This window comes from Suillus paluster (genome assembly GCF_016628075.1).
Source record: "Suillus paluster strain FC165 chromosome Unknown EDB91scaffold_73, whole genome shotgun sequence".
Lineage (NCBI taxonomy): Eukaryota > Fungi > Basidiomycota > Agaricomycetes > Boletales > Suillaceae > Suillus > Suillus paluster.
This window is the reverse complement of record NW_024537633.1, coordinates 1-23425: the sequence shown is the minus strand read 5'-3', so window position 1 is coordinate 23425 and position 23425 is coordinate 1. Positions and strand designations below refer to the sequence as shown.

Here is a 23425-nt window from a genome sequence, read left to right as displayed (position 1 = left end):
CTCGTGACCCCGTTAGCGGTGGTGCGTTTGGCGATGTCTGGAAATGCAATTACAATGCAAATGGTATTTCAACCCTCGTGAGTTCATGTGTTGGATTTATTTACTATGTAACTGATTTATGAAATGTTGATTGATAAGGTTGCGGTCAAGGCCTTCAAGTTTCCACAGCATTATGATTTGGAGAAAATCAATAGGGTAAGCGATATGTACGAGAGCCGCGTTTTAGCCCATGATTCTTTGGATCGTACAGAAAATCAGCAGAGAAATTGGCATTTTGAAGAATCTACGCCATGACAACATTGTACCGTTGTGGGGTATAGCGACAGGGTTTGGACGCATGCCAGAGTTGCGCTGCTTAGTATCTCCGTGGATGCCAAACGGCACGTTGAATGCCTACTTGGCATGCAACCACCAGCATCTGACAGTCCTCGACCGCTCACATATGGTGAGCAGAATTCTCATCACATCCTTTCATCAAGATTCACTCGAAGTCGGTAGCTGGAGGATGTCAGCGCTGGACTTTATTACTGTTAGTTTCCATCCATCTTCCCAGGGTGTACAAATAGTAACCTACCTTTGGTGCAGTGCACTCGGTGGACGTCGTGCACGGGGATATGACAGGAGTGAACTTCCCGGAGCTGCTGAGGCATTCTTGAAAACTAATGAACCTACAGGCGAATATACTGATCGACGAGGGAGGCCATGCGAGGCTAATTGATTTTGGTCTTTCCACAATTACCCGACCCCTTCCCGGCCAGTCGCACTTGGCTGCGACATCTATACGCGCAGGTGCTATCCGTTATACAGCACCAGAAATCTTTCTGTCAGATGATGTCCGTGACCTGGGATATTTGGAAAAAACTGATATCTATTCTTTTGGTTGTATAATGCTTCAAGTGAGTTGGTGGTTCAATCACAAAATGTTCGCCCGAGGACTCATTGAACAGGTTCTTTCGGGTCGCCGCCCTTGGTCTGAGATCAAGTCTGAAAATCCGGAATTACGCATTGTTCTTCTGATACCCGAAGGTCGTGGACCACAGCGCCCCATCAGCCATCCTGCGATAACAGACTCAGATTGGAACTTTATCCAAAGGTGTCTGCAGTTCAGACCCGAACGTCGACCTTCAGGTGATGAAGTGCTTGGCTTCGTCATGCATAGGTTTTCCTCCTCGGGTAAGCGTGCATAGTTCGTGGTGCCTTGTTGACCATTCGCTTACATGAGCTGCAAGTTTCTTCTAGGCCACCTGACGATTCTCCCGATGATGCGCAGAATGGCTCCCCTGGAGCTTCCTCGCGACGTGGTTTTAGTGGCTCCGATGCAATAGAAAAACCTCCCAACTTTCCACCACCCATCTCAGGCTCCAAACCAGGCTCCTCCGCCTACATCGACCCAGGCAGCGGTCGCCTTACAATACCCCCAAACCGCTTACTCCACCCCCAATCCACCACCGTCACAGTCCCAACAATATCCGGCATGCACATGCTCAACAGTCACGTGTACGGCTCAAAACGTCAACCACCCTCAAACCCCCTTGCAAATGTTCGCGACGATCCAGAGTTGGTAGAGTGGGGTTACGGTGGCAAGTACTTAGGCAATGAATTATCCGAGTCGTCTACTGCACCCAGGCGTGCAAGTTATCAACCTTGCACCACTAATCTACGCTTGCAGGATGTTCCTTCTAAACCTGAAGGAGTTCAAAGGGCACTCCTTGTTGGTGTGGCAAGAGTGAGCGGTTTACCCGACCTCCCTCAAGCGCACAATGGTGTTATGAGAATGAAGGAATTCCTTATTAACTGTATGTCTGTTTTCCAGCTGGGAACTTCGTTGATTGATTCACCGCTACAGCCCGTGGCTACCTACCTGAAAACATCGTAGTTATGATGCACCATTATAGTATCGCGAAAGACTTGTATCCCAGCAGACGAAACATGGTAAGCATCCTAAAGTATGTATTATCCATAGCCTATCTGATCGTAGAACGAAGCTGCGCGAAATTGACCTTATGGTCCAACGTACATCCGAACAAGATCAGATTTTCTTCTACTGTAAGTAAAGTCTTACTACGACTGTGACAAGCATCTAAACTTTTGAGCGCTAATAATTCATCAGATACTGGTCATGGAGATCAAGTCACTTCCACTGCGTGAATCCTGAACCTGACAACAAGGATGAAGGTAGTGTACAAGGCTCGTTACTTTAGCGCATGTTAATTGCTTCGACGTAGCTATCCTCACATACACGGGGAAGCGCATCATTAATAATGTAAGCACCATATCATGAATTTTTGTTGCTTCATGGCGTTGAATGGCCCCCTTGAAGGTTTTGAAAGCACGCCTCGTTGATTCATTACCTCAACGCGCCAAGCTTTTTGTGCGCGTTCTGATTTAATTTCTAAAATTTACTAATGATATCGTCTTGTGAACAGGCACTCTTTGATTGTTGGCACTCTCCAACACTGCTTGGTAAGTAGGTCTATAGCTCGTTTTCGTTTTCGTACTCACACGAGTATCAAAGACCCGGAGCATTCCAACTACAACGAGTTACGGAAGGCACCCTTCCAAGTCCCGACCAGTGAGAGATATGTTTTAATCATGTCTCCAAGTCAATATTAATGATTTTAGGTCTGGCGAGGAAATCCAAAAGTTGTGGTGGGTGTTTTATTGCTCTGTTTTTTATCGCTTGAATGTTCGCCACGCAGGCAAGAGCCTCAGTGCCAGAATCTTGGAGGATAGTTTCGGGGGTCGGTCCTCGTCAGGGGGCGGTTCTCAATCAAGAAATCTGCCATTTGTAGTTGACAGTGTTCCTCATTCTTACTTACCTGGACGTACACCTGACTCTCCTATGACGCCCCCCGAGGACCGAGTCAAGGCCCACGCCGTGCGTGTTCCTCTTCCTGATATCTTCAAAAGAGTCTGAACCCGATGCATCTGATGCATCTAAGGTTTCGTTGTCTGCAAGCAGGCATATTGAGTTATCATGTGGTGATAATACCGCGGATGAAACTGTGACGAAGGTAGAACTCAGTCTTCTAAGCATTTCCAGTCTGACTGAAGGCCGCTTAGTTTGTCACTGAGTATCTTGGTAAGAGCCATAATCAGAGAAACGGGGTGCATAGAACTCATCATCCTTAGAGCGCAGTCCTCAGGCTTCTTACAACGATCTACTTGCCCACACACAGTAGGTGGCGCTTTTCTGTCTCGTACGACGGGCTGACGCGCACTCCATAGGCAAAAGCTCGATGCCATAACTCGCAGACGACCACGGGCGATAAACTCGACGGGCGAGCCTACAGAATACCAGTCAGCAGGTGAAGTCGAAATCAAGAATTGGCCCACGTACGGACACCGCCAAGGCCATAGCGGTGACGACAATGATACTTCCGCTTTGAACCCTCAGCAGCTTGTGGTGCGTTCGACGCGGCTTAATCAGGTCCGTCATACTTATTTGGTCTTTCGTGCAGTACTCGAGCAACTACCACCTTGTGAGTGTATTGAAGTGGCTTGCGTGTTGAGTGTCATGTTTATGTGATTCAGGATATGTCGCGAATCGTTGACTTATGAAGCACATATGACGGGCGATATCACCTGGTACAACTAGCACACTGGTTTCGAATGTTTACATTATAATCGATTACAGATTACAAGTGATTGCCGCTCCACGGCCCATCTTGTCAAAGTGTATTCTATAATATTCTGCTCCTATTACTAACAATTACTTGGATGCAATGAGATCTTGTCCTCCAAAAACAGGATCTGCGATGTATCTTGCAGATGGAAAGGGCAGACTGTATGTACTACATAGTGCCGAACTTCGCTGGCAGAGACCTTGTCTACGAAATAGTTCCGAATTGACATTCAGGGTGTTTGAATGGTATCGAGGTCCGAGGATGTACATAGCCCACACTGCGTTTGAAATTGGTACAAACGGATATTTGACTTTGCGTATCGCAGCAGACGGAAGAGCCAGCGACTGCTTCTTGCCTGAATGATGAGTAACTGCCAGTCTATTAGAGATGACAGTTAATGGACGCGCAGCAAATGAAGGCAGAACCTGTAGATGTCAAAGAAGTTGCAGCGACTACTAGATATTTGGGCAGCAGAAGCGTAGTCAAGACTCAAGGAGGTTAACGTACTTTTGTGGTCGCAGGTTCTACGATATGAGGTTGGAGAAAACCTTGCCATGGTCGCGGTTGAAGTTCGCGGGCCTCGGTGGTTGGAATGAGAATAGCGAAAGATCATCCGCGTGCTTGCCTCGATTTTCATTCAAGTTGGACGGGGAGAAAAGAGCTAACGTGGCTACGGGACAGGACCTGCCTCGTACATTCCCAGTTCGACAACCAAACAGATTCTAGCACGGTACACCCACACACCAGCGCATTAGAATCATTTCGATAACGTGTGCAGTGCACTGTGGATGTAAGTGGTTCTTTGCCAAAACCCAAACAATCTTTTTCGCTCCTCCATATCAAGTTCTTCCTTCTGTGCCATACTAGTACTTATCCATTTATGTAATTATTGAATAAACTTATGTAAAATCTCACCAAAGTTTCTTTTCCATCACACGTCGGGGGTTTCAACCCTTTGCCTCTTGCAAGATTTCAATCAAAAGCAGGTCTGGACCTGGCTAGAGCATTCCAGACCTAGGCCTAGAGTGTTCCAGAGCGCTCTAGATTACCTTTCGAATGTAATCTCACTGGCGGCAAAAGGTGGTAAAATGTCAGTTTCCCCGCTGTGTCACCCATCCATACCTCGCAGAGTCATATCTCCACCTCCAATATTAATGCCATCCGTTAAATCGGAAAAGACAGTGCTCGCATCCTCCACGCTGTAAGGAAGCACGTCAAAAATCAGGGATGAAATGCTAGTACCCAGCGGTTTGAAGCGTCAGCTCAGTATATAACAGACGGGTCGAAGGACATGTCCACATCGCACGCGCACGTCAACTCAAAGAATCAGAGCCCCTTTGCGAACCAAACTGGACTTAAGTCCGCCCGTCAACTTGAAGCCCGCGTTCAATTATTGACCGACTGTCGCTATGAGTGTTCGGAAACACTATCAATCAATGACGATCATACAATGACTGGATCCAATCCTTGGACCACCGAGAAACAAGATGAGTATCACGACATCTAAGACGGCCGTGATATCAGTTGCGATCCGGCCAGTGCAACAACTTGGCCGACGACGTGTTGTGGTAAAGTTGCCCATGACCTGAACAATGGGATATCGGGGTACAATTACTGCAAGGGTACGATATTACATATATAAACAATGCCTCAACGTCAGTGAACTTCGCTGGCATACTGGCCGGTGCAAGAAATCTTGATCAGAGTGGTCAAGCTTTGCTTTTCAATTTTTGCTTTCGCTTGGTATCTATCACCCCATGTCTCTTTGCGCGAGTCGCAACTATAGCGGCCCGCATTTTTTTCGTCAGTAGCACAACGAAAATGAAAGAAGCCTGATTGTCTACTGACATTGATTTTTCAGGTCTGTTACTGACGGAAACTAGATCGTACAAAATTTCAACGTAGGCTCGGTGTCTACTTTTCAAAGACACTGCTAAATCGGAGTGTTGCTCGACAACGTCGGGAAAGTCTTTATCTCCTTTGTGTTGCGGCAATCCTGCAAATCAGGATGTCCAAGGTGAACTCCAGAGGACCGTAAGACCGGAAGTACATTGGATAACCAGCCACCGCATCTTCGTTGCGGTTGCGAGATCAACGTTTCCCAGGTATTCATGTCTGGCGCATTCTACGTGGTGAGTTTCTTGTACTCGCAGATTAGTGGGCATAACTGACCATCGTGATCAAATGAGACTCATCATTGCCCACCACCCAGCTGTACTCGTCGATGCAACATCTACTATGAACTTTTATCAACTGTTTGTCTGAAGTTCCTCTCACCTGTGACTTCACTTGACTTAGCGAGTTTCGTTTCCGGCGTCTGTAAATCCATGCCGCTGACTGACAATCGTCAAACCAAGTCAGGATGCTAAAGAGACACTGGAGCGAACGTTAAACTCTGGTACCACCATCTGATGACACATTCGCTGATTGTTTCCTGAAAAGCCGGTTCAATCTCCGCACTCGCTTTGATGCAGTGACGAGGCAAGTATTTTTTGTTTCTTACAGACTCCATACTCTCAACGTTTTTCCTATCGCGAGCTTCTCGTAATCAGCCTACCTCGGCTCTCTGGGTCTTCCGATGAAACCCTCCTAATCCTACTCCCGAGGTTTAAGTCAAGCGATAGCCATCTTCAACCTGGTACCCCTTGACATCGCATGCGGCTAGCCTCCATTACGAAGTTGTCCGGACGGCGGAGACGGCCTTGCATGACTACAATTTTTCACAACAACATATAAAGCGTCATGCGGTACATTGCAATTTGCAATTAGTATTTCGTTCATTCACTGCGTCATGCTGTACAGTCCTTTTGCATCGGAGGCAAAAAAATTGTTTTCACATCGAATTTCAACGTTGCAACAACAACTGCAACCGCGTATCGTTGGTGGCACCCGCGCTTGGGTAAATTGCATCTTTTCTGCTCTACCCTGCACAGGGCAGAAATTTTTTGCCATCCACCTCATATACCCTCCCTTCTTTGCATAGATAGCGATCTACACTCAAAATCTGTATATTTAGCCCGGCGGACTTGAGCTCCTAGAGCGGGGGTGTCGCGCTCCTAAACTAGGGGTCGGCATTGCCGATTTATGACTTTGCGGAGCTGTATTTTGGTCTCTGGTTATGATTGAGTTAAATGCATTTCTTCAAATGATGGCAGTGTTCTCGACCTGCAATCCCTGTGACGTTATTTTGCTCACTGTCTCGGATCACCTCCTTCTCCTTAACAGGGCTTTGTTTGTTCGTATCTTGAATCTGCTACATTGAAACGACCTTGCTCTGCAAGGTTATGTTGACTTTTCAACCGTACCCTACGAAGTTCCCATCTTGTTGACCAAGAGACTTCTGCGGAAGACCAGAACTCAAACGTTGCACAGGAGTTTTGGCATCTATGAAGCGGCCGTGCTGAGCTTCATCCAAGGATATTCCGGTGTTGTTTGGGAAGTCACAACGTCCGATGAACGTGCACATATCTGACGTTGATCCGACGAGCAACGTGAAGTCAATGATGACCAGGAACCGGAGAATTTATTCGTGCACCGCGACTTACCCGCGGCTCCATCGTGCCGCACATCTCCCTTTGAGTATTTGCCAACATCATGACATCCACAGTTCTTTTCGAGTCTGCAGGGATTATCATGCATTTTGATTCCTGTTTTCGCCTAAAGTAGGGCATCTCAGCAGCAAAGCGAGCAACGCGTTTCCGTCCATACTGGAAGCTTCAGCCTATAAAACACCTGCCTGCTACTATGGCTTTGCCTCATTCCCTTCCAGAAATTCCATCATGTTTACTTCCCGCACCATCATCTTTGCACTGCTTAGCTTCATTGCTGGAGCCAATGCATGTATAAAGTGCCCAGCCACATTGAAACTCGACGGTGTTGACACGAAACTATATGATACCTACCCAGACAACCAGGTCACATTTTGCTAGTGCGTCGCACCCACACATCTTCATCGAACAAAGTAACTGATAGGCTGGCAGTTACAGTAATCCCAAGGTGGCTGGCGGCGTCGACCCATCAGTGTACTGTCAGTATTACACCGTAAGTACTTTCTGGATATTGTGCGGCTCGTTGTTCTCGGTTGACATGCTAGCAATCATTCCAGGATACCGGCGTATGGTTAGGAGGGATAAAGTCTTGTTCGAGTAAAGCAACTGTGGCGAAGAGTTGCTGAACGTGATGTGAAGGGATGGGGGAGACGAGACACCAAACAAGAGGAGCGATGTTCGTCTGCAGACAGCCGAGTATATGCCAGTACTTAGATCACCATCTGTTATGATAATTTCCAAATAGTCTTGGTCAGTTGCATCGTCCCTCCCAACCTCCTATGAGAATAGTCCTCCCCGGGTGATGATAAGTACTTACAATCATCCCAGAAACTAGCCTATCAATGTCATGGTAAACTGATGCCGTTCTGGACTTCACAATACTGTATACCTCACCGTCTCACAGCGCGGAATTGATGATGTACCCGAAAATCTTACGACTGGGCTCGGGATGGCACTTCACTCAACAGCTAGACGTGAAGCTGCGGACTCGATCCATCGCTCCCGTCCTTCCCAGAAGGTCACAGTCCAAGGCTCAAACGCAAATACCAGTCATAGTATGAATGGACGGAGACTGAATTCGCGAACCTCGTCAACACGGAGAGTTTGATAGGCCGAGGAAGAGTGTGAGACTGACTGGAGGGAAGTGAGTTCGATTTCCTCGATGTTTGGCTTAAGTCGAGTTAGCCAAGGCAGCGTCAATACACAGTCGTGTCGTGGTGATCAAGACAGCATTGAGACAGCATTCTGTCCTGGATAAGAGGTGGTCACAACTGTGTTGGTGTGCGCTGCGGATGTGCAGGGAATAGAGATATGGCCAACGAATAGAAGGTAGAAATGAGTAGTAGGACCGCAGTGGACCTGCGTAGGCTTCGACAAGAGTGAGTTCACGGCTGGGACGAAGAGTGCGTGCGGTGCGATCAAGTTGAGGTCCTTGAGGCTGTATTCGCGCACTACAACTGGTCGACTTGAGAGGAGAGTAAGCCACGAGTAGAATGAGGAGTACTTACATGCCTTGGATTAGGTATCCCAGAGTACAGTACTCGAAGAGTTTTTGCAGAACAATGGCTCGGGCTACTTTGAAGGCTGCGAGTACCAGTATAACGCAACGTACCCGATGACCCAGCTCGCGTTTACGAGCGGATAACACGTCTATCGAAATCATATCTTTGATCTCGTTGTCGCAACTTGAGCCTGCACGCTGCCAACACCCAGTAAGTCATTGCCAGCCTTCCATGACGTTATACTCTTTTACTGGAAAGGCTGACCAACCCTCCTGGCCTCTATGACATCCATCCTACGCCGAGGTCTTGGTAACCACACCCAACCGATAGCCATTCTTCAGCCTGGTACTCGGCACGTCCACGATCCACATCGGCCTTCTTTATGATCCTGCTCATGCCAGTCTTGTTGACCACGAACCTTCCGCGGAAGACCAAAACTCAAACGTCGTGCAGGAGTTTCAGCATCTACGTGACCGCTATGATGAGCTTCGTCGATTCAGGGATGGAGAGTGTCGTTTGGGAAGTCACAACGTCCGATTTGAACGCACAAATTTGATCTGAGCAACGCGAAGCCAAGGCCGCCCAGGAACTGAAGATTCATTCGTGCTCCACGGGTCCCACACCGTGTTTGGTACAAACAAGCAAGTACCAGACATTTGCCTTTGCGTATCGCAGCAGACGGAAGACCCTTCAACTGCCTCAAGTTGTTGCCTGAATGATGAGCAACTGCCGGTCTATTAGATATGGCAGTCGAAGCAAATAAAGAGCACGACACGAGTTCACCGACGGGGTTGTTGACGATTGCAGCACGATGAGAGCAGGTGCGGCGACGAGCTGAAGATGTCAACGAAGTTGCAGCGACGACAGGACCACATGTACTTTGATTTTTGGTTTTGCTCTTTTTCGCACGTTGCGGAGAGACATATTAAGCCTACATCTACTATATATTTGAGCAGCAGAAGCGTTGTCGAGACTCAAGGAGGTGAACGTATCTTTTTTTCCTGGGCGGTCACAGGTTCTACGACACGAGGTTTTTACTTCGGCCGCGGCTGGAATTCCATTGTGTCGTGGCTGCTGGAATGAGAACAGCGGAAGAACGTCCGGGTGCTCCACTCGCTCACCTTGCCTCGATTTGTGTTCAAGTTGGACGGTGGGAAAAGAACTAACGGGTCGATGGGACAGAATCTGCCTCGTACATCCTTAGCTCGACAATTAAGCAGATTCTAGCACGGTACACCCACATACTAGTGCGTTAGAATCAATATTCTGATAACGCATTACTGTGTAGTTGTACGAGATTTGAAGGATCTGTTTTTGGGAGGCGGTTGTTTGCCAAAACCTTCTAAATCAAACAACCTTTTTGAGAAAAGGCACACGTTTCTTTCCAATCACCTGTCGATTCTCTACACATATCCCTCCCAGAGTCTCGAGCTTATCCTCTCACCTCCAATATCATCCACCAAATCGAACAGGACAGCGCTCATATCCTCTGATCCAGGCCGTAAGGAAGCGCGTCAAAATCGGGGATGAACTGCTAGCAAATATGAGACTACCTGTCAGTGGTTTGAAGAGTCAATTAAATTTATACCAGATGTCTGAGGTTATGTCCTCTCTAGCTAGAAGACATTACACGCGCCACACCAACGAATTAGAGCTCTCGCATGAAGCATGATCAAACTGGATGCACCCTCGTCAAGTTTGTGACCTCCCTGCCATCTCTTGGGACCCTGGCTCAACTCAACGTTACCGCAAGTAGTCCCTCGAAGAAACACTACTTCTCATACAAGATACCGACCCGACCATTCGCCCTAGCATCCGAAGAATTCACCTCCCTCACCAACTCCCTCACCAACTCCCTCACCTCCACAACCTTTCCCTCTCTTCTCGTTCCTCCATCGTCTATGCGGGATTTGTACGCTCTGCCGGAACTAAGGGCCGTCGTTGGAGGGTCTTAAGCGGCTTCTATTTAGGCTGTTGGACCTTCTGCAGGTCTACATTCGGTGTGTTGATTCAGTCAGGTGGCAAACGAGCGTCATACGAAGCAGTGAAACAGAAAACAGGAGGAATGCGTGAGATCAGAGACGAAGTCGCTTATGATGCAGCTGATGTGGGTAGAGCGGCGGTGTACATAGTGTGCAGCGCGTCTACCAAATTGATTGAGTGGTGGGTGACATGCCCGCTGTCAGGTTTTCCCTCAGTGAAGATGCTCAGAGTATGACCGGGAACGATGAACTCTTCAAAATGGAAGACACGGAGGTCATGCGGCGCAGGTGAACAGGTGGGCTTTGACTTCGAGCAGACTGCCTAATCGACTTTAACACTGTCCTTCAGCACGTCAACAAAACAAAATCTGCAATTCGTCCTCACCCATACACCCACCGGTATCACCGTTTCACGCAAGACAAACGTAGTCAGCGTCAGGTGACACACGCCCATACTATCAATTCGAACAAAACAAGCGTCGTACTTTTCAAGTTCTTCAAGCTCGTCTGATGATTTAACGCTCGTCCAAGGTATCGCTTCCCGCCGAGCTACTCGTCAGAATCTGGTGCGCACCGTTGACCGCAGCGAAAGGATTCGATGGTACAAATATGCGCAGGATCGCGCGAGCATCACCAGTCAGGAATGGCACCTTGGCGGTCAAACTCTGTTATTCTACCAGCAACTGTTGGAGCACGGTCAGACTCAGACTAAGAGAAGAAAACTCTTGGACGAGTTGGTTGATGGGTTTCTTGAGCTGTCGAACGGTCAGGGCTACCGTACGTTGCCGCAGGTGCCGTTGAACTGACTTGGCGATAGTACTGAGTCTGTATGGCGTCATCACGTAGAATGACCCATGAGATTAAGCGAATTTCGGTGCCTGTACTTGCGCTTGGCCTACAACTTTCAACTCACATTCTCTGACTCTTCGTCACTCACGAGGTTGATTGAGAACTCATGAGAAAGCATGTAGAATGACGATGTGGGGTATGATCGTGTTGTGACTGGTGGTGCAGTGTCCGCTTCACTGAACTTCTAACCAACGTGACCGCGGTAAACAAGTGTGGTCAGTATAGACGCCCATCCAGTGTCACATGGGTTCGCAAAGTACCTTGACCTACGACCATCAACTGAATCCGATCCACACTCAGCACCTACGAGGCTGATTGAGACATTTTGAAAGCATGGAGAGCGACGATCTGGGGTATGATCCCATTGTGCTCGGTGCCGAAGTATCTGTTGTACTGATCTCTTGCAACACAACTGTTGTCTGCAGGGTAGAGGACTTGCCAGACGATTTGACACCCTTTATTACTCGAACAACTCTAGACCCCATTAGCACAGGTGGATTCGGTGATGTCTGGAGATGCAATTACAATGCAGATGGTATTTCAGCCCTCGTTAGTCCGTGTCATATACATCTATCGTGTAACTCGCTGACTGCCGATTTATCAATAAGGTCGCGGTCAAAGCTTTCAGGTTTTCAGAGTGGGATGGTTTTGAGATGATCAACAGGGTGAGCGGTACATGATACCGTTCTTGTACGGTACAACAACCGTATCATACTTACATTCTACTTGGATCATCTAGACAATCAGCCGAGAAATTCGGCATTTTGAAGATTCTACGTCACAACAACATTGTACCTATTATGGGGTATAACGACAGGATTTGGACAGATGTCACAGTTGCCCTGCTTGGTGTCTCCGTGGATGCCAAACGGCACGTTGAGTGACTACCTAGAGTCTAAACACGATGATCTAACAGTCCTGGACCGCTCGCGTATGGTGAGCAACATCATCTTTCGCATCCTTTCGCCTTTTAAGACTGGATTGAAATTGGAAGCTGGAGGATCTCAGTGCTGGACTTCGTTACTGTTAGTTTCCATCTCCCTTCTTAGGATGATAGAATAGTAACCTGGATTTGGTGCAGTGCACTCGGTGTCTGTCATGCATGGAGATATCACGGGGGTGAACTCGGCACTCCTGATGTTTTCCCCAAAAGCTGATGAACCTGCAGGCGAATATACTAATCAACAAGAGAGGCCATGCAAGGCTGATCGATTTTGGTCTTTCCACCATCCTCCGACCCCTTCTCGGCCAGTCGCACTTAGCTATATCATGTGTACGCCCGGGTGCAATCCGCTATGCGGCACCAGAACTTGTTTTATCAGATAATCCTGCCGAGCTGCCTTTGGAGAAAGCTGATATCTACTCTTTTGGTTGTATAATGCTTCAAGTCAGTTGTTTTGATTACAAGATGTTCGCCTGAGGACTGACTGAACAGGCTCTCTCGGGTCGGCTGCCTTGGTCTGAGATTTGGTTGGGTCACCTGGTGGCGCGCATCGCCGTTAAGATGTCGCAGGGGCGTGGACCGCAACGCCCCGATGGTCATCCTGCGATAATAGACTTAGATTGGGACTTCATCCAAAGATGTCTGCAATTCAGTCCCGAACTTCGACCTTCAGCAGACGAAGTGCTTGACTTTGTCATGCGCAGGTTTTCCTCCTCTCGGTAAGCCTGCATGGTTTGTAGTGCCCAGCTGATAAACCACTTACACGAGCTTCAAGGATTCTTCTAGACCACCAGACAATCCTCCCGATGATGCCCAGGATGACTTCCCTGGAGCTTCTCCGCACGATGGTTCTGAGGGTGGGCCACCCAACCCTGATCATGAACTAAATGCTATAACCATGGACATGGACAAGCTGTTCTCCTCGGGTGATCCTGCACATTCATGGTGCCTTTCTCGTCAACTTACATTCGTTCCAAAATCTCTCTAGACCACGCTCTGTGCGGGATGACCTTCACAGCACTAGTAGTTTCTTCGAGCCAGCTACCGCTGGTTCGATCTCCAGAGCCTTTCGAATGGATGCAGATGACTCCGATTTTTCAGAAGAAGAAGAATTTTGTCCAGAACCAGAGGACGTAATCCAGGGTCCCATCACTGGGTTCGTTCATTTAATATAAATTTTCAAAACCGACACCTGATCTCAAACCTGGCGAGTAGCTTTGCTCAGCGCGGGCCCGGGCCACGAGACAACTTACTTACTCGCGTCCCCGACAAAAAAGACAAGAAACACAAGCCGTCAGAGAAAGACACGGGCAATCAACCCAACGAAATAAAGTGAGTGCGAATATTGTAAGCAATTATCACGTCCCACAATGACGTGTTGAAAAGGCATGGCAAAACCAACCTACCAATTCGAAAGCCGAACCCAGACAACTATAAGTGATACATTGATAAGCTTTATCAAGATGATAGGAAGACGAGCACGGGGAGAGGTGAGCTAGACAAAGAATGTATTCATCTCAGTATCTAGAAGAGACTCAGTGTACGTAGATAGTACCTAGACAATAGTAAGTGTTTGAAGGACAGCGCTCTTTTCTACATGACCTGGCGCAAAGAATCACGCCGCGAACGAGTTTATACAAGTGAATTCGAGAGGAGATGAACTGGCCGAGGAAAGACAAGACTATTTGGCAATTCTCGTAGTAGATGTGTCTAAGTACTGGCGTACACCCGGCTATCTGTAGACGAACATCACTCCTCCTGTTGGGTGTCTCATCTCCCCCACCTCTTCACATCACGTTCAGCAGTGTTCCTTCTCATCCACTTCAAGCGGACAAGCCTTATTCCCATGAATCAATAAGCCGATATTCTGATGCCATCGCTAGCATGTCAACCGAGAACAATGAGCTGCACAATAAAACACTTACGCTATACCGACAGGTAATTGCTGAGCCGTCGCTTTCCGCACCACCATAACTGCCGGCCTATTAGTTACTTTGTTCAATGAAGATGTGTGGGTACGACGCACAGGCACACTGTCTTATCGCCTGGGGTGGTTTTGATTAGGTCTGTGTCATGATTATTGACCCTTAATGAGGCTGGGCACTGTATGCACGCATTGGCGCTAGCGAGGAAGCTGAGCAGCGCAAATATGATGTGACGGGAAGTAAACATGATGGTGTTTGTGAAAGGGAATGAGGCAAAGTCATAGTGGCAGGCAGGCGTTTTATAGGCTGGAACTTCGAGTGTGAACGTAAAGGTGATGCTCGGACGCCCTACTTCAGGCGAAAGCAGTTGAGCCGAAATGCATGATAAACTCCGCAGACTCGAGGAAAACTGTGAACTTCTTGGGAAGTTGATGTGCGGCACGATAGGGTCGTGGGGCACGAATGAATCTCCGGTTCCTGGACGGCCTTGGGTTCGCGTTGCTCATCAGATATGTGCACATTCACCGGACGCTGTGACTTCCCACACAACGCTCTCCGTAATACAGCCATCCTCGAATAGACGAAGCTCATCACGGCCACCCCATAGGTGCCGGGACTGCAACGTTCGAGGTCTGGTCTTCCGCAGAAGGGCACTGGTCAACAACACGGAAGGCGTGAGTTAGATCATACATAATGCCAATGTGGACCGTGGACGTGCGGGGTCTTTCTGCCGGGAATATGGAGCGGCAAGGAGTTATAGGCTGAAGAATGGCTATCGCTTAGGTGTGGTTACCAAGACCTCGGTGTAGGATGGATGACCTGGAGGCCAGGGTTGGTCAGACCTTGAAAGAAGGAAGACAGTCATTCTACCGACACCCGCGCTACCCAGAAATTCGGAATAAAGTGCCGCCGTAGTCTGGCCCAAAGTGAGCCCTCACGCATGATGGCCTAGTGATGTACCGGCCCGGCTTGGCCTAAAAGCCGCGGCTTTGGCTTTCAGAATATCTAGGCTAGGCCAAAGCCCTCAATAATTCGGGCCGACTGCGCGAGGACATTGAACCATAATGGACGTATACAGTGGGCCAGTGAACGACGTGAAGGCTCCGCACAGGGAAATAATATGTTGCACAACCAAACATACTAAACGTCAAATAAGCCATATTTAACACAAAAACGTCATAAACGCAAGGAAAATGCACATACCTCAACGTGTCCGTGGAGTTTTCACGGTATCTTAGCACAATCCCCAGGGTACTCCACAGCTTCGAGCTCCTCTTACGTCCAACGCTTAGCCCCGCACACTTCTGCAGAAGCAAACGCACGAACTGATATGAGAGATTGTCGAGAAACGTGCGTACAACGGCTGGTGCCGCACGCGTTGTGTGCTGGGTGAAAGCGTGCAGTACTTGGCGTCCGGAGTCATTATTTCTTTCACTGCAATGAGACAGAGGTCAGCTCGCAGCCGATCGACTCGATTAAAGATGTACCTGTGAACATGTTGTGTCGACTATATAAAAAGATGGCTGCCCAAATAAAGAGGGCCACGATAAGCAAAAAGAGTACCAGTAGAGCAAAAATGCGCAAGAAGATGTTGATTGCATCACTTACCTTTTGCAAAGCCAAAATACACTGAAAGGAGTCAACCAGAACTCTGTAAAGATGCTTTACAAAGGTGAGGGTGTCACGTTTGAAGATCCATGGAATGACGAAGACGAGTGCAGCGAGTTGTAAGGTTGAAAGGTAGCCGCCACCCTCTGCTATTATGCCGATAAAAAGCACACCCTCAACGGCTGATGGCATGGGATAGAGCAGGAGCGTCGTTGGGACCGTGGGCGAGGACAGGTGACAGCTAGTAAGTAGCCAGTGATGGGCGCTTGTCATTTGAACAACTAAATGCCAGCATAAGTACCACTTACCATGATCTCCGCAGACTCGAGAAGAACTGTACTTACATATGAACGTCGTGAAATCATATGAAGAATCATGATCTATTTTTGGGAAGCGGTTGTTTGCCAAAACCTTCTAAACCAAACAACCAGAACTTTCTTCCATGGGCTACTCCGTGTGCCACCTTCTGTGCCGCTGCCATCCAATAAAACCTCACCGATGTTTCTTTTCGACCACTCGTCCATGACCTCATACGATGCGGACATCCTTCCACCTCCAATGCCATTCATTAAATCGAACAAGACGGTGCTCCCATCTTCCAGGCTGTAAGGAAGCACGTCAAAATCAGGGATGAAATAACATTGCTAGCGAATGTAAGATTACTTCAGTGGTTTGAAGCGCCACCTCAGCATATACCAGATATCCAATGACATATCCTCTCCAGAAGACATCGCACGCACACGTCAACTCAATGAATCAAAGCCCCTTCACGAAACATAGTCAAACCGGACTTTCGTTCGTCAAGTTTGTGGTCTCCCGTGCCGTCGTCGTGGATTCTGGCTCGATGCTACCACAGCAGTCCCTCAAAGAAAACTACCTCTGATAATCTTCTCGTTCCTCCATCGTTTACGCGCGATCCGCATGCTCTGCTGGAACTGTAAGTCGGCACTGGTTCAGTCGGGTGGCGAACGAGCATCATACGAGGGATGCGTGATGCTATCCTCGAGATCAAAGGCGAAGGCGCTTATGATGCGCTAAGGTAGGAGAGCGGTATACATCGTGTGCAGCGCGTCTCTACCAAATTAGATTGAGTAGTGGGTGACGCCCCCGCTTTCAGGCTTTGCTGAGCGAAGATGCTGATGATATGAACCGCAACGATGAACTCTTCGAAATGGAAGACGTGAAGGTCGAGGTGAAATGTACACGTGGCGCAGGTGGACAGGTTGGCCTTTTGACTTCGAGCAGCCTAATCGATTTTAACCACTGTCCTCGGCACGTCAACAAAACAAAATCTGCAGTCTGTCTCACTACACCCATCAGTATGACCATTTCTGTGCAAGACGAACGCAGTCAGTACCAAGTAATCCACACCCATACCGTCACTGATGTTGTTCTGAATAAGTGTCGGGCTTTCAAGTTCTTCGCGCTCGCCTGATGGATTTAACGCTCACTCAAGACATTGTCTCCCGTCGAGCTACTCGTGTGCACCACTGACCGCAGCAAGAAGATTCAAACGTATAACCATACGCAGGATTGCGTGTCAGATCATCGGATCTATCGCGAACCTCACCAGCTTTCTGGAAGGTGATGGCGTGCAGGAGTTTCTGGATGCATCGCGCCGAAACTGGGAGGAAGCATGTGGCCAGATGCACCATTAACAGCGTTTGTGGGATGATTGAGGTTCCTGTAAACTCGTGAATCACAGTGGCGTGCTGTCACTTGTCATCACCGTCAGGAATGGCATCTTGGCGGTCAAACTGACACGATCCTGTTGTTCTACTTACTAGCAACTGTTGGAGCATGGTCAGCGCTCCCATGACCGTATATTGCCACACCATTGAACTTGCGATACTGTATCGCGTTATCAACACTGATATATGATACAGTAATACACCATCATTTGAGTTTGGGTCGCATAGCACTTGATCGCACACCATCGCAGCCACATTTTTCGTTGGATCTTTTTTGTTTTATGTACAACTACATACTAGTATTACCTGTAGACTAAAAACACTTCATTTGAATGCAAGATGTTGTGTTTTGTGTTGAAAATTTGAGCCCATTCAGTCACATAGTCTGTATTATACAGGCAGCCGAGGTTGAAAATATGCTGTTCCATACAGGCCAGCGGACGTCGGCCGATCGAATGGTTTTGCCTGTGCATAACGTTCGGCCGGCAGGCTTACTGAGACCCGATTTCAACAGCTGGGCCCATAAGTAATGATGGTCGATATTAACATGTCGGCCGGTGGCCATGAACATCATATGGCCCCATGGGTTCGGTATATTGGTGGGCAAATGGTGGTGGAGGAGTCTCTGATGCTGTCAGCTGGGCCCATGTAGAACATAGTGCCTGTGTGTATTGGTCGGCCAATTGTATGCATCCTCTGTGTATATTGGTAGGCCAATGATGGGTGTGAAGCCATCATGTGGGCCCATGGGGAGAAATTCCCGATGCTATCAGGCAGGCCCATGGAGCTTGTTGGCTGTGGCCATCGACCGGCTGACGGTCTGTATTAGATCAGGCAGGCCCATGTAGAATAGGTTGCATGTGCATATCGGTTGGCCGACATGGAATAGGTTGCCTGTACGCATCGGTCGGCCGGTATGGAATACATTTCTTGTATATCAGTCGGCCCATGTGGAAAAGGTTGTCTGTGGATATCGGTTGGCCGACATGGAATAGGTTGCCTGTATGCATCGGTCGGCCGGTATGGAATACATTTCTTGTATATCGGTCGGCCCATGTGGAAAAGGTTGTCTGTGGATATCGGTTGGCCGACATGGAATAGGTTGCCTGTGCGCATCGGTCGGCTGGTATGGAATACGTTTCCTGTGCTTATCGGTTGGCCCATGTAAAATATGTTGCCTGTGCATATCAGTTGGCCCATGTGGAATACATTGCCTGTGCGCATCGGTCGGCTGGTATGGAATACATTTCCTGTGCTTATTGGTCGGCCCATGTAAAATATGTTGCCTGTGCATATCAGTTGGCCCATGTGGAATACATTGCCTGTGCGCATCGGTCAGCCGGTATGGAACACGTTTCCGGTGCTTATCAGACGGCCCATGTAAAATACGTAGCCTGTGCGCATCTGTTGGCCCATGTAGAATACGTTGCCTGTGCGTATCAGTCGGCCCACATGGAATACATTTCCTGTACTTATCGGTCGGCCTATGTCAAATACGTTGCCTGTGCACATCAGTCAGCCAATGCTAGGTGTGAAGCCACTGTGTGGGCCCATGGGAAGGGATACCCGATGCTATCAGGTGGGCCCCTATAATGTGTTGTTTTTAGGTATCAGCCGGCCGACGGTCTGTATTTTATCAGGTGGGCCGATGTTGAATACTTTGCCCGTGTGTATCGGTTGGCCAACAGAAAATGTGAACCCATCGTGTGGGCCCATGCGAAAGAACATTTGATTCTATTGGGTGGGCCCATACTATGTATTGTATGTGCATATCGGCCGGCCCGATGGCATGTGTGGTGTCGGGTGGGCCGATGGGGGAGAAAAGGTTGATCCTATCTGGAAGGCCGATACGGAATGCATTGCCTGTGTATATCGGTCGGCCAATGATGGGTGTGAAGCTATTGTGTGGGCCGATGGGGGTGAATTCCCGATGTAATCAACTGGGCCGATGTAGAATGCCCTGCCTGTGCATATCGGTCGGCCAATGCTTGCTGTGAAGTCATCGTGTGGGCCCATAGAATGTGTTGCCTGTCTGTATCGACCGGCCTGTGCAGAATGCATTTCCTGTGCATATCAGTGGGCTGATGGGATGGATGATGTCAGGTGGGCCCACAAACGAGCAGTGTTTGATTCTATCAGGTGGGCCGATGCGGAACGTGTTTCCCGTGCACATCGGTTGGCACATGGCAAACAATGCCGATCATCTTGGCTTGGCCCATGGCCTCCATCTTCACGTCCGGTCGATCGGTGACATGGCGAGAAGACTTCAGGGATTCAATCAACATCATCGATTCCAATTAATTGACAACCTTATCACTAATCGATCCAAAAGGCTGAATGCAACCGTAATGTAATCTGATATACCATGACACGGTCGTCTAAGCTGAAACCGAGACATCCCAATCTACATCCTTGTATTTTGCATACTCTGACCGAGGTGTCCCCACAAAATTGTGAAGGCTATCACGCATGAACCATGCCCACATGAACCGATCACCCCTGAATGTGACGCCATGCCTGACAATGTGTCCGGAGCAGCCGACCATGGCACTGGAGTTATATCGCAACTGAATGCCGAGATTGGACAGCGTCATGAGGCCATCGCAATAATGGCCAACACTGGTCATGACGTCGAACCCTTCTGGAGTAGATCTCGGATCTCGGTGAAGAGGGCATTGCCTGTTACACATGACGGCTGCTGCAGTTGAACACTGAGGCCCAAAGTTGCAGACGAGCATACATGCCATCAAGCTCATTTTCCATAGCCCATCGAGCGAGTTTCATCTGTGTGGTGACCAAAGCCCAATACAACTCTGGGTGCATCACCCGAAGAGCCGCCGAGGCCAGGAGTGCCGATCGCTGCATCGATAATATGACCTTCGGACCACCTTCGCCCTTCAGCATAGCCGACACCTCCGGGGTGAAGCCACCAGTGGGGGGGAATCCATAAGGCTGACACTGCCGAGTGAGTGTCGGCATCGCACATGAAGAAGCATGTCATACCTCTCGGCCTTGCTGGAACCAGCAAGGGGCTATGTTGATGCATCCTGGGGTTAGCAGGTGGCAATCGCTCATGTGAAAATGACCGGAGAATGTTCTCCAGTTGGACTCTTGTCCACTGGTGATGCTTGTTTTCAGGAGGTAGCCCATCCCGACCGTGGCTGCTGCCATCTCGGCCTGTGGGGTTGGTGTAAATGGTTGGCCCACAGGCGACAATATGTAGCCTTACTTGAATCCACGGGCTAATGGTGTCCGGAAGATACCATAAGATGATATGGCCCCCGGAATCCATGAGCACTGAGGGCTTCTCCAACAATTGTTGGGAACTACAAGGAAATTTTTGGAGCAGAGCATCTTCATGTTTTGTGATCCTCCCTGTGGACCGTTTGTCGAGGGCTTCATTGTAACGAATCATGTCAAGATCAAGCTGAACTGCGATGTGTTAGTAAACCTCCGACCGAATGACAGAAATGACCGACTCGGGTTTGCATATGCATCGGCGAGCACTCGGGCTAACTGCCGACAAGCGAGCATGGTCGGCACATCCAGTGCCAATGGAGGCGACGCCAACGGTTGCCGATCGCCGACATGGCAAGCGAAGAGCTGGTGAACGAAGTCAGCAGCAATGCATGTGGTGTGCAATGCCCAGTCGGTAGGAATTGGGGTCATGATTAGGGCAGAGGAACGGGAATCATTCATTGATTGCTTATATACAGTGGCTCAAAAAACTGTCCACATGTTTTCACATTTTTCACTATCTATGATATTGTGTGAGAATATACAAACACCTCAAGGACATGCTGGTACCATATTGTAGCACCACTTCAGGGCTTTCAATTGAGCACTATGGCTGTGAGAATTGGTTGAGATATAGTTGAGATATGAGGCTTCCAAAATGATGACTTATGCAGACAGTTTTTTGACTCAAATATTTTATAGTGATAATCAGGTATTCTAGTACTCTGTGTGACCTCCCTTGGCTTTAATTACTGCCTCTATCCTTCTAGGCATACTCTTGAGACTATATCTAACTATATAAACCAGAATGTCTCATGTGTCATAGTCATAATCACCATGAAAGCCATCTCCTCTGCTCAAAGGGATGATATCCTCTCTTTGTCCTATGCTGGCCTCTCTGCTCATCAAATTTTCTCTAGAACTGAAGTATGCAAGTCTACTGTGGCCAAGTGTATCAAAGAAAGCCATCTGGACAAGGAAAACTCTTGTGGAGGACATCCACCTCTACTAATAAGAGGGCTATCATTCAACATATCACTACAGGAAAGGCTGATAATGCCGTCCAAGCCACCCATTATATCAATTCCACCATCACCACCACTGTCTCTTCACAAACTGTGAGGGATGTTCTCAAGGCAGCTCATCTCAAGGCAGTAACAAAGAAGAAATGCCTCTTCTCTCTATCAAACATAGACAGAGAAGACTACCTTTGGCTTGACCCATTAAAACTGGACTGTAGAGCACTGGAAGCATGTTATATGGTCAGATGAGACCAAAATCAATAGGATTGGGTCAGATTGGAAGGTATATGTATGGAAAAAGAAGGGAGATTCTCTAACAGACAGAGAGGTTGGTGAGACTGTCAAATTTGGAGGAGGTTCTCTAATGGTACAGGGCTGTATTGGATGGAATGGTGTGGGTATGCTTGCTGAAGTTGAGGGGAGGATGGATGCTGAGCAGTATGTGGACATTCTAAACGACCACTTGCTGCCTAGCATAGCTGAATCAGGGATTGATGAAGAAGACATCATTTTCCAACAGGCTAATGATCCCAAGCACACATCTAGGAGAGCCAGAAAATGGTTTGAAGAAGCATAATATCAATGTTCTTGACTGACCAGAACAGTCCCCTGATGTTAATGTCATTGAATATCTCTGGGGAACACTCAAGAAGAAGCTTCAAGCCTCTGAAACCCCCCTAAAGGAGTATGGGAGCTATGGGAGAGAGTAGCAGTGGAATGGGGAAGGATTGCAACAGAATATTGCCAGAAATTGATTGAGAGTATGCCTAGAAGGATAGAGGCAGTAATTAAAGCCAAGGGAGGTCACACAGAGTACTAGAATACCTGATTATCACTGTAAAATACTTGAGTCAAAAAACTGTCCACATGAGTCATCATTTTGGAAGCCTCATATCTCAACCATATCTCGACCAATTCCCACGCCATAGTGCTCAATTGAAAGCCCTGAAGTGGTGCTACAATATGGTACCAGCATGTCCTTGAGGTGTTTGTATATTCTCACACAATATCATAGATAGTGAAAAATGTGGAAACATGTGGACAGTTTTTTGAGCCACTGTACAAAGGCACTGAAACACATTTAATAATACTATGTACATCGCCGGTATTTTAAGCGATATCGGTGATAAGTCCGCACATACAGTCACTGCTCCGCACGAAATCGCCTACGGGAATTAATGAGTGCCTGCTCCACCTCATCAATCGGCACCTCAAGTTGGGATATGGTGGAGGCAGCCGCTGCAGTGATCTGGGTCTTCTGCTCCAGCAAGGAGGCCATCGCTTCGCCAAGGTGTCAGAGATGGGCTCTCACCGCCACAATTTGATTGAAGAGGGCATCGCTGTCCACCTGACCGGTCACAGCGGGACCTGGCATGAGCATGGCTCCGATCGGCTAAACATTCACATCAGTGGAAGTCCAGGATGAGCGGAGGAAATGACCGACCAGTTGTTCAAAGTGCTCTCGGGTCATCTCCATGACCTCCTGAATGGT

General features: G+C 48.3%; 6 protein-coding genes across 6 annotated transcripts; 3 read left to right on the top strand and 3 right to left on the bottom strand.

The window, feature by feature from the left end:
* Positions 1 to 229: 229 nt before the first annotated feature.
* Positions 230 to 1187, top strand: EDB91DRAFT_1059669 (kinase-like domain-containing protein; the record flags this gene model as incomplete). Its single annotated transcript, XM_041314271.1, has 5 exons — positions 230 to 445; positions 499 to 529; positions 586 to 623; positions 675 to 896; positions 948 to 1187. The coding sequence occupies 5 exons, from the start codon at positions 230 to 232 to the stop codon at positions 1185 to 1187; spliced, it is 747 nt and encodes a 248-aa protein (XP_041172860.1).
* Positions 1188 to 7066: 5879 nt separating this feature from the next.
* EDB91DRAFT_1157805 (uncharacterized protein) lies at positions 7067 to 8014 on the top strand. Its single transcript, XM_041319685.1, is given in 7 exon segments — positions 7067 to 7096; positions 7108 to 7159; positions 7171 to 7206; positions 7239 to 7359; positions 7370 to 7554; positions 7607 to 7667; positions 7732 to 8014. 3 exon segments carry the CDS (start codon positions 7406 to 7408, stop codon positions 7798 to 7800), a joined length of 279 nt encoding a protein of 92 aa, XP_041172859.1. The 5' UTR covers positions 7067 to 7096; positions 7108 to 7159; positions 7171 to 7206; positions 7239 to 7359; positions 7370 to 7405; the 3' UTR covers positions 7801 to 8014.
* A 299-nt stretch (positions 8015 to 8313) lies between these two features.
* EDB91DRAFT_792741 (uncharacterized protein) lies at positions 8314 to 8919 on the bottom strand. Its single transcript, XM_041328416.1, has 2 exons — positions 8683 to 8919; positions 8314 to 8631 (listed from the first exon to the last, which is right to left on the bottom strand). The coding sequence occupies exons 1-2, from the start codon at positions 8835 to 8837 to the stop codon at positions 8346 to 8348; spliced, it is 441 nt and encodes a 146-aa protein (XP_041172858.1). The 5' UTR covers positions 8838 to 8919; the 3' UTR covers positions 8314 to 8345.
* A 3744-nt stretch (positions 8920 to 12663) lies between these two features.
* EDB91DRAFT_1059637 (kinase-like domain-containing protein) lies at positions 12664 to 13173 on the top strand (the record flags this gene model as incomplete). The annotated part of the gene is made up of 2 exons (XM_041314267.1): positions 12664 to 12894; positions 12943 to 13173. The coding sequence occupies 2 exons, from the start codon at positions 12664 to 12666 to the stop codon at positions 13171 to 13173; spliced, it is 462 nt and encodes a 153-aa protein (XP_041172857.1).
* Positions 13174 to 14126: 953 nt separating this feature from the next.
* Positions 14127 to 14712, bottom strand: EDB91DRAFT_1157772 (uncharacterized protein). Its single transcript, XM_041319684.1, has 3 exons — positions 14477 to 14712; positions 14376 to 14424; positions 14127 to 14317 (listed from the first exon to the last, which is right to left on the bottom strand). Exons 1-3 carry the CDS (start codon positions 14620 to 14622, stop codon positions 14249 to 14251), a joined length of 264 nt encoding a protein of 87 aa, XP_041172856.1. The 5' UTR covers positions 14623 to 14712; the 3' UTR covers positions 14127 to 14248.
* Positions 14713 to 20052: 5340 nt separating this feature from the next.
* Positions 20053 to 21343, bottom strand: EDB91DRAFT_1252759 (uncharacterized protein; the record flags this gene model as incomplete). Its single annotated transcript, XM_041323553.1, has 5 exons — positions 20053 to 20353; positions 20415 to 20626; positions 20678 to 20851; positions 20904 to 21106; positions 21154 to 21343. 5 exons carry the CDS (start codon positions 21341 to 21343, stop codon positions 20053 to 20055), a joined length of 1080 nt encoding a protein of 359 aa, XP_041172855.1.
* Positions 21344 to 23425: the final 2082 nt, after the last annotated feature.